General features: G+C 38.6%; 1 protein-coding gene and 1 pseudogene across 1 annotated transcript; both read right to left on the reverse strand.

Moving 5' to 3' along the window:
- Positions 1-995: 995 nt before the first annotated feature.
- Positions 996-6401, reverse strand: LOC114566861 (olfactory receptor 5AN1-like). Its single transcript, XM_028595665.1, has 2 exons — positions 6263-6401; positions 996-3200 (listed from the first exon to the last, which is right to left on the reverse strand). Exon 2 carries the CDS (start codon positions 2353-2355, stop codon positions 1324-1326), a length of 1032 nt encoding a protein of 343 aa, XP_028451466.1. The 5' UTR covers positions 2356-3200; positions 6263-6401; the 3' UTR covers positions 996-1323.
- Positions 6402-8864: 2463 nt separating this feature from the next.
- Positions 8865-10087, reverse strand: LOC114567020 (olfactory receptor 51L1-like; annotated as a pseudogene).
- Positions 10088-13220: the final 3133 nt, after the last annotated feature.

Consider the following 13220-nt stretch of genomic DNA (forward strand, 5'->3'; position numbering starts at 1 on the left):
CTTTTGTAACTTTTTCCTGGATGACAGCCAATGATTCTGGTTACCAGGAATATTTGGATGGGAAGATTCAGTGTGAAAGGATGTACTCTACAGTAGCTTTTAGGCCAAGTTTTTATGTTTTTACAATGATTCTGTAGACAAAAAATTGTTGACTTGCACAAGCATGAGAGGAAATCACATAAAAATAGTTAGATACTGATATGACTATTGCAAAGGTGTCAAGTGTCCGACGGTATCTTTATTTTTCTTGTGTAGCCAGTTCAGTTTATCTCTGCACAATCTTTCACAAATAGACAGAGAGTAACATAGAATACAGCACATAGAGGGCAAATAGTTAATTCTCATTTCTCTACATATGTTATACCATATGAATGGCCTTTATATAGCCATTGTGTCTTATGATAAGATTATTGATCCAGTTGTCCTGTTAGAACAATGGCTAACTAAAGAATTATGCTCAAACTGCAGACTTTGATGTTTCTTTTTGGAAATAGAGTAGTAGAGGTCCTACAAATATAACCTACATTAATATTCAATATGATTGTTTTTGTATTTATAGCACAGTATTGGGCACATACATATTTGTTTTTGAAGATTTGTGATTATCATTTCAACTATAAGGAACCTATACATCAGTCATGTAGTCTGACTGTGCACTGTCATTGACTAGTAAATTAATCTCTTTTCCTTAGTAAGTAAATGCTTTTATGTTTCACACCCAATGCACAATTTAAGTGTTTAGTTCATAAAATAAACTCATCAAATGTGTGTCTTTTTTGTAATTCTGCTGGTTCATATTCATTAATATAACAGATAGAGAAAGCAAAAAATGGAAGAATGGAATAATGATAGGAAAATCTCAAGTAGTGACTGAAAAATGTGTGCTTTAATAATTATTACAAATTCAAATTTAAATTACACAAGCTTTCAGTTATAACAAAAGAAATGAACTTTAAAAAAAACATTGCAGTATAATTAAAACAAACATGGTAATATTAGAGCAGGAAGAACAATGCATGAAAGACAAAGGTGTGCTTTAAAGTTCCAGTGGTATATTCATTTCAGCAAACCAAATAGAATAAACTGAATGCTGAGACATATGTCTTCACAGCATTCCTGTTTTACAATCACAGGAATCCCAGACAAACTGACTAAATCTCATTACATTATGTGCACAAACCCTGAGCTTCAGTCTACTAATACTCCAATAATCCCACCTGGCATAACTGATAAAATAAAAATGTTTTTCTCTTTGGTTTTGTTTTAGAAAATGAGATGAGCAAATTTGATAAAACAACATGGAGAGACAGGAGATTCTGTTGGTCATGTGTTTCCAGAGGCATCAGTCCTCCCAGCACCATGCAGAACACACTTTGAATGCACCATAACAACAGCCCTCTTGGCTACATTATTTGTCACTTGCCCGCTTTTTCTGCGAAAAAGCCTAAACAGTCGTGTCCTTATGATTTGAATACTCAAACCGTAGATTACAGGATTTAGAATGGATGGGAATATCAAAAAGTACAGCGATAAAAACAACTTGCTTTGGTAAGGCAGGTGACTAATGTTGAAGCGACTTTGTGCTATTTCAAAAAAGCACCCGATAGAGTAGTTCGTTATTGCAATCAGGTGTGGGGTGCAAGTCCGGAGGGCTTTGAGCTTGGATTTACTGAATGACAGTACACATATCCTCAGGATGTGTGCATATGAATAACAGATCATGATGATCTGTGGAAGTGAATATAGAACTACAGATAGCAGGCCAACTATGTTAACAATAGATGTATCTGTACAGGCAAGTTTCACCAGTGAGTAATTCATACAATACACCTTATCTATGGTTCTCCCACAAAACCGCAGTCGAAGAGTGAAAATTAAAACAATGACAAATGCCAGCAAGGGGTACAGCCACGTAAAAGCAATAATTTTAACAACTCTCTGTGACATGATTGAATGATAAAGCAGTGGATAGCAAATGGCCACATACCTATCATAACTCATAGCTGCTAGAATTGTGAATTCAGTGATGGTATATGTGTGTAAGGCATAGATCTGTGTCTGACAAAATGGTAAAGATATCTCATATGAGTGTGACAGCAGGTTGCTCAGTACGGCTGGCAGTAAGGCAGTGCTTCCATACAGGCCATTCACAGCCAAGTTACACAGCAAAAAATACATTGGTTCATGCAGGGTTTTTTCAGAATAGACCAGTCCTATTAACACAACATTTTCAGCAACAATAGTCATGTATATAATCAAAAAGATGCAGAAGTACAATGGCTTAAAGCCCTCCATTCCATTGTAATCAGATAGATAAAAATATGTAATTTCAGATAAATTCATATTTAAAAGCATCTGAGTAATCCAGAATATGCAGTGCAATGTTGCACAATCTTAGATTCACCTTCGTGCTGCTTTTATAATGTTCCTGTCATTTTTTTAACCAATCAGCCAACAATATTGACGATGTGTTTACACTTGTTTCATTACTATACAGCAAGGTCATATAGCCTATTCTCCAGGTATTGTCCACAAGTCAGGTATGGTCTTACTCTCATTATGAAGCACTTCTTAATTGCCTCCAAAGGGATGTTAAACACTGGCTGCTAATAAGTATGTTTTTCCATTGAGCTTCTTCCCAGGTTCCCTCGCTAATTCACAAATCAGTGATCAGTTTTTAAAAGTTAAAAAGGTGTTTTTCATTTAAACTGAACACACCATTGACGTGTAAAGCGCATTTGTATTGAACATGTACTAAACTAAACTAACTAACTGCAGATCGTAACTTTTCTCACTGCTGACCATAGCCAGATGTTAGTGGATGTCAGTGTTTTTTTTGGCCAGTGGAAAAGGGGGGGTATAGGACAAGATGTACTAAACTAAACTAAGACAAATGAGTTAGCTGTACTACACCAAACCAAAATCTAAATGTGAGCGACCAATTTTGCAGGCATGAGGAGCCACAGGTAGATTTTCAGAAAGAGGGTTTTATTTGCCCAACATAATGCAAACAAAGCACAAACTGTAAATTTAAAACTATGTCCAGCTTGGTTAAACATGATAAGGCCTACACACACACCGTACAAACTAACACAAGATATTAACTTAACCACTCACACACCCAACCAGTTGTGTCATTTCAGATGTAGGCCGTGGCATGATGCCCCTCAATCCACTGATGTAGTGTGCTGCAGGACACTCTGGGTGCAGAGATGAGAGATTACTGTTTCATGTAATTTTTTAAATTCCAGGAAAATATCTAATATACTGTATACTTTGTTCCAATTATGACAGCAGTTATTACCCAGGGTTACCCTACAAATCACCCTATTATTCATTTTACCTCCTTGAATCCAATTAAAGCTTGATTGATCCTCTTAACATAACATTTAGGTTTAATTTAGGTGTCATATTTGATTTATTAGATTTGGTTTTATTGGATTAAATAAATCTGGGTAATTACTAGGCTTCTTAAATAATTTTTTACAATGTGTCTTTTCTCTTTTCCTCCCTCTTCCCTCAATGTCGGTTGAATTTCAGTTGCCACTCCACTTGGCTCTGAATGACCTTTTACTTGCACAGTTCATTATTGCTTCATTAATTATTTTATAATGTGAGTATTGTTAGACAGTCAGGAAACAGCCATGAGCTGCCCTTCAGCAGGGCTGGACTGGGACAAATAATCGGCCCTGGCATTTTTGGCCCAGGCGGCCCACACCCACCGTGATTGGTCAGACAAATTCCCTGCAGACAGTACTCTTAAAATATGCGTGCATTCAATGATATGAGTTGCCTAGTGTTCAGCGTTCATGTGATCGTTTTGAATCCTTCAAGAGGGGACTCAAGACTTATCTGTTGATCTTACACTTAAATAATTCATTCATTCTTAGAGTTATGATTTGTATATTTATGGTATTTTTATATTTTTTTTATTATTGATATTTGATATTGTATTGTCATTATTTTTATTATTACTATTTTGCTTAATATTGGCTTAGCAACTTTAAAAACAGTTTACTGTTAATTTTAACTATTGTAAGATTCATATTTTGTCGCTTTGGACACAAGTGTCTGCTAAATACTGTAACCATAACTATAACCCTTCCCAAAAGCTACAATAAAGCTGAAGTATATGCCCTGGAAAAGAGCACCAATACAAGAGAAGCTAATTAAGCCATTCAAGAACAATGATGCTTGTATCAATCTGTCAGACTCTACAACACCTGCACCACCCAATAATGTTGTAGTTTTTTTCGGGTCCTGTCTCAATCACCCACCACTCAGCATGGCTCTATGTATATATTTGTTATTATCTGTATTTATATTTTTCCAACTGTATTTATATTTTTTCCATTCCAAGTACTTACTTTTACTTTCAATATTATTTATATTATGGTCACACTTAAATATCATTTAAATTATGGTTAATTACTTTTGCTGTTATGTAATTACCATCCATCCATCCATCCATCTTCGTCCGCTTATCCGGTGTCGGGTCGCGGGGGGAGCAGCTCCAGCAGGGGACCCCAAACTTCCCTTTCCCGAGCAACATTAACCAGCTCCGACTGGGGGATCCCGAGGCGTTCCCAGGCCAGGTTGGAGATATAATCCCTCCACCTAGTCCTGGGTCTTCCCCGAGGCCTCCTCCCAGCTGGACGTGCCTGGAACACCTCCCTAGGGAGGCGCCCAGGGGGCATCCTTACCAGATGCCCGAACCACCTCAACTGGCTCCTTTCGACGCAAAGGAGCAGCGGCTCTACTCCGAGCTCCTCACGGATGACTGAGCTTCTCACCCTATCTCTAAGGGAGACGCCAGCCACCCTCCTGAGGAAACCCATTTCGCCGCTTGTACCCTGGATCTCGTTCTTTCGGTCATGACCCAGCCTTCATGACCATAGGTGAGGGTAGGAACGAAAACTGACCGGTAGATCGAGAGCTTTGCCTTCTGGCTCAGCTCTCTTTTCGTCACAACGGTGCGATAGATTGAATGTAATACCGCACCCGCTGCACCGATTCTCCGACCAATCTCCCGCTCCATTGTCCCCTCACTCGCGAACAAAACCCCAAGGTACTTGAACTCCTTCACTTGGGGTAAGGACTCATTCCCTACCTGGAGAAGGCATTCCATCGGTTTCCTGCTGAGAACCATGGCCTCCGATTTAGAGGTGCTGATCCTCATCTCAACCGCTTCACATTCGGCTGCGAACCGATCCAGTGAGTGCTGAAGGTCACAGGCCGATGATGCCATCAGGACCACATCATCTGCAAAGAGCAGCGATGAGATCCCCAGCCCACCGAATTGCAACCCCTCCACACCCCGACTACGCCTCGATATCCTGTCCATAAATATTACAAACAGGATTGGTGACAAAGCGCAGCCCTGGCGGAGGCCAACCCTCACCTGAAACGAGTCTGACTTACTGCCGAGAACCCGGACACAGCTCTCGCTTTGGTCGTACAGAGATTGGATGGCCCTGAGTAGAGACCCCCTCACCCCCTACTCCCGCAGCACCTCCCACAGTATCTCCTGGGGGACCCGGTCATACGCCTTCTCCAAATCCACAAAACACATGTAGACCGGTTGGGCATACTCCCAGGCTCCATCCAGGATCCTTGCGAGAGTGAAGAGCTGGTCCGTTGTTCCACGACCAGGACGGAATCCGCATTGCTCCTCCTCAACCCGAGGTTCGACTATCGGCCGAACCCTCCTTTCCAGCACCTTGGAGTAGACTTTACCAGGGAGGCTGAGAAGTGTGATTATGTAATTACATATTTTTCAATCTAATTTCACGTCAATTACAATTACAGTATTTTTTTTGCACTGCCCACCTCACTTTACTTAAATACTTTTTATATAATGCCACAGTGTTTTTTGCACATTGTCTGTTGTTTGCCTGTTGTTTGTTTGTTTGGTTGTTTGTTGGTTTGTTTTTATTGTGGAAACACTGCTGCTGTGACAAGTGAATTTCCCCATTGTGGGATGAATAAAGTATTAATAAAAGTATTATCTAATCAACACTGATTTTATAGATCACACAGACTTTTCAGCTACCCAACAGGCTAACCGCTAGCATTTTCAATGTAAGCTTAAGCAGTTAGGTTACCTGACAGCCACTAACTTTAATGTTACAGCCAAACTTCTTGTTATCGTTATGACGTGACACGCACACACACACACACACACACACACACACACACACACACACACACACACACACAGCCTCCCTCCCTTCCCGTCCCTGTTAATTTGTCTAGTCCTTACCACATCATCATCTACTCTCTCTTCCATCTTTTCCTCACTCGCCTCCTCCTCGCCTTCTTCCCTGACATCGTGGTTTCTGCTTCTCTGTTTAGCCAGCCACCTCTCCTCCTCCTCGGCTTTAGGTAATGCTGATGTTGAAGCAGCTATACAGCCCCAAACATGTAAGAAATTTTTGAGGACTCCGCCTGTAGATTCTTAATCTTTTTCTCCTCTAATTTCTCTGCACCTCCCTTGCACTTGGTGGTCGTTTGTCCATTATAACGTGAATGCTAAACTTCCAGCATAACTATTACAGCTCACGTCTCAGGGCCGGGAGGCGTGGCCATAGTGGGATTCGTAAATTTGCGGCCAGGAGTGGGGAAGGGGGTTCCTGGATTTCATTGGGTCAGGCCAGTGCCAATAAAGAAAATTAACCAATGGGCCGCTGTGAGTTCTTTATGGGCCGGCCCGGCAAAAAAAATAAAAAAAGGCCTATTTATATCAGCGATTCGGCCCAAAAGTCCGTCGGCCCACCGGGAAAATGCCGGTATTGTGATATGTCGTCTGAGACAGCTGCAGCTGCTGCGAAGGTTACTGCATTCTGTTCAGACGTGTTCAGAGCAGGGGCGACCCTAGGATCAGACCTTTAGGGGGGCTCAGCCCCTAATGAGAATGTGACACGGATACAGTGCCTTGCAAAGCATTAACAACATTTTTTTTTAACATTAAACACTTTATGCCCCTATTTCTAGCTTTTTCTGAATAAATATACCTGAAATATCTTTATGTAAAGGGAAACATTAGGCTACAATCCAAATATAAAAACATAATGGAAAATATTGCAGTAAGGCTGTCAGGCATTCTGTATTTCTTTCATCTATTTATTCTCCTTTAGATCAACTTTTCTAATGATATCTGAGTCAGCACACATGTAGCTTAGGCATCATTTATTCTTCCCTCTTTTGCATCTTTTGTTGGGGAAGTAACCTCCGTAAATGTGCATATGACAATTATTCACCCCAGTGATATATTATTCATTGAATTTATTAATAAACCTCTGGACTGTAATATTTCAGATGTTTGAGCAAGATTTCTGCTCATGTCCAAAACTTTGTGCATATTTAAAATATAACTCATCCCATCATGTGCTGTGCATTACATGATTGCTCTGCTGATACGGTAGATCTCAGACCTTCTGACAGACACAGAGCCCCGTTTGAAACACAGAGTACCGTGATGCTGAAGAAGACAGAGCTGAGCTCCAGCAGGGTGTGTTGTGGACCTGAGGAGACAGAGCTGCGCTCCGGCCCAATTTAACCTCTGGATGGAACTAAACCTGAGACTTTATAAGTCACAGTAATGATGACCAATTTGACACAATGTTCTAACATTCAGAAATTTTAGTTTCTTACATTTCAATTTGGCTTCTAATCTGCGCCATGAAATGACCAACTTCTTCTCTGGGGACTACCAACGTTAAACTTCCCAACTGTCTCCTGCTCTCCCTCTGACAGATCAGATAGAGACTCAGCCAAAGGCGAGAGACCACCTCCAATTGGCCAAAACTACATTTCTGTTAAAGGTAATTGTTTGACCTCTGTCACTAACATACAAGTTCACAAAATCTCACTTGAAGCACTACAATTTATTTAAATATATATATATGTTTAGGGGGGCTGAGATGAAATTTAGAGGGGCTTGAGCCCCCCTAAAAAGGGTCTAAAATCGCCCATGGTTCAGAGCAAAACCATGCAACAAACTTGGAAACTCAGCTGTACCTGATACTTAACAGCTGTGCATGAGCCTGTGTTCAACTTCCTGGACCATAAGGCCTAATTGAAAATGTTTTGAGGCTTTGCAATTAATCCTAATGATGCAACAACAGGACATGTGGTTAAGTACCAATATTACTAAAGCATGAATACAGTTTGAAATCATAAACTTGCCTTGTGCTGAACACACTTTAACAGTTTTGACACTAAACCTGCATAACAGTGATTTAAATGATTAAAACGGTAGTTTGGCAGATCAAGATCTCATTCAACTGAGATGTTACAGGTCAACTTATATAACCTTTTAATAATGATTGTTGAACAAGTGACTGCTCCAACAAAATACAGTTTTGAAGAAAATGACTGAATGTGAAATGACTCATGCAATTTGGAGGATAAGTGATGAATTAGTTCTGAAATAGTAATTAACTCTTTGTGTTAGGTCTGCAGGTCCTCAACTTAATTTTCAACTTATTATTGAAGGTTAAGGTGAAATATTATCTTTTCTATTTATTTCTGACACTGAATTTACTATCATAAATTAGCATAAAAGCAATTATTATCATCAAATTAAACAATAGTACAGTATATGCTTAAAAAGATTCCATCTTGTTTTTCACTTCCTAATTTGAACCACAGCATTGAATGACAAGATCTATAGTTTAATTTTGTTTATCTTTAGCTCCATAATGGCGACAAAAAAAGGAGAGCAAAAGTTAAGGGAGAGTAACCACTTCATAAAGAACATAACTAAGTCATGTTATTGTTATATACAATCTAATATGAAACAGTACAGTGTCTGTAAAACATATTGTAAATGTCACTACAATGTCAACATTTTTAGTCTGAGTTTAAACTGCAATCACTGCCTTTAACAAATGTCTTGGCAGGATTTTGTATCTAACAAACAGTTTCAGGATATGAACTCTTATTATTTGTGTACCGAGTCCATACAACACTGGGTTGACAATTGATGGAATGATGACAAAGTATAAAGACAGGAAGCTCGTGCCTTAATAGAAACATGATTCATGTTAAATCTAGTTTGGATAATTTCAAAAAGAGAACATGTGTACTTTAGCAAAGATAATAAATGTGGGATATGTGTTTTAAGAGCATTTCTCTGGGACTCTCTTGATTATTTCCTACACTCTTTCGATATTTATCTATACGAGGAAACAATCAACACTACCTGAGGCACAACAAGAAACAGAATATGTACCCACCATATGCTTCTACGCTGCATTTGAACATGAATTTTTGACCAGTTCCATGTTCACACAGGCATGCAATGCAACAAGCTTTCCTGTCTTTGAATTAGACATGATGCTGTGGTAATGTAGTGGGCAACATACTGTATGGCAGCCTATCTGTCGTATCCCATGACAGCTAACGCACAAAACTCAGCACTTGCATAGCTGTGTAGTAAATAGACTTGAGCCATTCACCACTTCACAGGCATATTATGCGTCTCGGATATGAGCACCTTCATAGGTTGATGCAACTCTATATTTTGGTGTATGATAGTAATTAGCAGGGCATTCAAAGCTATAGTAATAATGTAAAGCAGGAGGAACACACTTAACAGCCCATGTTTGTAGTTTTTCATCACAGTGTATGCAGTCATTGTGAACATTAGTGTTGTTCCGTTCTCCGTGTTTCAGTTCTGAAAAAAAAAGACGTGAGTTTTAACACAATTTGACTTGCCAAAATATAAATGTATTATGACATACACTACATTTTAGTTTTATTGTTTGTCTTTATTTGATTTGCTTTTCTAAACTCGTGAGCTGCTGTAACGTGTGAATTCCCCCGGTGTGGGATCAGTAAAGATGATCTTATCTTATCTTGTAATATGGCCAAATGGTACCACATATCACATAGAATTTACACCAAACGTTAAGGTCTTATGAAAAATTTGAATCTATGTCACCCAGGCAAGCAATGATTTCTCAGTTATAAAGTATTTTTATTTCATACATATCTGTCAAAGTTAATGGTTCAGAGTACAGAAACACACATTTAAAACTACAGCTACCTGTGTGATCATCCTCTCCACCACTGTGTGCTGCATAAGGCTTGGGTGGCATTTTAACATTACTCAGTGTGGACCAGTGGTGTGTTTTTCATGGTTTTTCATCATGTGTTTCTTGTAACCACGACTACCAAAGTGTGTTACTTATTTTGAACTCCTTCACAAGGAGACTTGGAAAGAGTGTGAATGATTAACATATATGATTAAAATATCTGCAGAAGAAGAAGTCCCTATGGTACCTTTGCACTATACATAACATGCAAAAGTATCACATTAGGCCTAATTCTTTTGACATGAGGCTTTACAAATCCCTCAATGCATCATGTAGCTTTGGACCTTTGGGATTTTACTTGCTTTGTTCACATGTTTACTATAGATATTTTGTCATCTGGACTTAAGTGAAACAGTTTAAAGATAGCAGCTATTTGAGTTTTGGTATTATCAAAAAGTGCCCGGTGTACAGTAGTCCACCTCGCCTGTGTTTGTGTACGTGGGCTAACTAGCCATTACACAGAGCCTGTAACAATTTTCTGATGCTACTAGAGGTGAAATACCAATTTCAATGTTTAATTAAAAAAACAAACAAACAAAAAAAAACTGACAACTGTACCTCTACTAGCCGATCAATGAGTGGCGCCAATTCTTTTCTGAAAATAGCAGTGCCCAAAACTGACCACAGACCACACTCAAAGATGGCTGCTGCAGCAGCCATACTCCAAGTGAGGAAGCTGAGCTTTCTCCAAAACATGTCAAAGCACACATAAGACACAATCAATGCATCTTTTTCCAATCACCTGTGTGAGAGGGAAGTCAGAAAGCTTCATGTAGCATCGGAGGTCATTTGGGACAGACAAAAGTTTAGTTAAAGGGTCGCACATCTGCAATACCCACGAATACACTACGGATAACAATAAACCTGAATTCATCCAATGATGCCATTAAGGATTCAGATCATGAGGAGCTGCCCCAGAACTGGTATCTGGACTATCTTTCCATTCAGCTGAGACAAGGCCGCTAGACTAGAGGACTGAGCAAGGCAGTTGTGTTGTCAGACTGTGCACTACACAGCATATCACATTATGGATTTAAGCCACTGTAAGCCACTAAAATAATTGCTAGACATTCATGCCTGACTCTGTAACAGAAAAGGAAAGTGTGGTGTGAAAAGTGATGGTTCTATGCGTATTTATAATGTGTAACAGCTGGTTGTAGTCCTTAATATCAGTACATTCAACCTTGTGTTTAAAATCTCTTATTTTGCAGTTTTGTTTTAGTCTAATTTGTTCTGAATGTTACAATTTGCCTTAAATTTGAAACTTTTCTGTGTGACCTCTACTTATCAGATAAATCTGTAAATAATGCACTGCTAATTTGAATGCCACGAAAGAATTGCACCGATGATGCAAGCCATAAATGGATAAACACGCTCATTAGAGGTCATTAGTCCACTTTGTGTTTCCATTCCTCTAGAAAGCATTTAGACGCTGCTGTTTTGCCACAGGTCTGGGGAGACTTCTTTGGACAGCACCTTGAGAATAGAGACAAGGGGATGAGAGGAAAACAGTAATGACTTTCCTTTAGAGAACACTGATGTAACTCTGGTGAAACTGTGTCCGAGGAGTTGTGACCTCTGAACTAATGCAAAACGCAGCAATAATTTGTTCAATCATTTATTTATACCATACACATGATTTTGTAGACAAAAAATAGTTGACTTGCACAAGCTTGAGAGTAAATCACATAAAAATAGTTACATACCGATTACATACTGACTATTGCAAAGGTGTCAAGTGTCCGACATATCTTTATTTTTCCTGTGTAGTCAGTTCGGTTTATCTCTGCACAATCTTTCACAAATAGACAGAGAGCAACATAGAATACAGCACATATAGGGCAAATAGTTAATTCTCATTTCTCTACAGATGTTATACCATATGAATGGCCTTTATATAGCCATTGTGTCTTGTGATAAGAGTATTGATCCATTTGTCCTGTTAGAACAATGGCTAACTAAAGAATTATGTTCAAATTGCAGACTTTGATGTTTCTTTTTGGAAATAGAGTAGTAGAGGTCCTACAAATAAAACCTACATTAATATTCAACATGATTGTTTTTGTATTTATAGCACAGTATTAACAGCACATACATATTTGTTTTTGAAGATTTGTGAAGATTATCATTTCAACTATAAGGAACCTATACATCAGTCATGTAGTCATTGACTAGTAAATTAATCTCTTTTCCTTAGTAAGTAAATGCTTTTATGTTTCACACCCAATGCACAATTTAAGTGTTTAGTTCATAAAATAAACTCATCAAATGTGTGTCTTTTTTGTAATTCTGCTGGTTGATATTTATTAAGCAAAAAAGGAAAAAAATGGAAGAATGGAATAATGATAGGAAAATCTCAAGTAGTGACTGGAAAATGTGTGCTTTAATATTTATTGCAAATTTAAACTTAGATTACACAAGCTTTCAGTTATAACAAAATAAATTACCTTTAAAACATAAAACATTAAATTGCTGTTTGCAAAACATTGCAGTATAATTAAAACACACATGGTCATATTAGAGCAGGAAGAACAATGCATGAAAGACAAAGGTGTGCTTTAAAGTTCCAGTGGTATATTCATTTCAGCAAACCAAATAGAATAAACTGAATGCTGAGACATATGTCTTCACAGCATTCCTGTTTTACAATCACAGGAATCCCAGACAAACTGACTAAATCTCATTACATTATGTGCACAAACCCTGAGCTTCAGTCTGATGATAATACTACAATAATCCCACCTGGCATAACTGATAAAGTAAAAATGTTTTTCTCTTTGGTTTTGTTTTAGAAAATGAGATGAGCAAATTTGATAAAACAACATGGAGAGACAGGAGATTCTGTTGGTCATGTGTTTCCAGAGGCATCAGTCCTCCCAGCACCATGCAGAACACACTTTGAATGCACCATAACAACAGCCCTCTTGGCTACATTATTTGTCACTTGCCCGCTTTTTTTGCGAAAAAGCCTAAACAGTCGTGTCCTTATGATTTGAATACTCAAACCGTAGAGTAACGGATTTAGAATGGGTGGGAATATCAAAAAGTACAGCGATAAAAACAACTTGCTTTGGTAAGGCAGGTGACTAATGTTGAAGCGACTTTGTGCTATTTCAAAAA

This window comes from Perca flavescens, chromosome 13, assembly GCF_004354835.1.
Source record: "Perca flavescens isolate YP-PL-M2 chromosome 13, PFLA_1.0, whole genome shotgun sequence".
NCBI classification, from domain to species: Eukaryota; Metazoa; Chordata; class Actinopteri; order Perciformes; family Percidae; genus Perca; species Perca flavescens.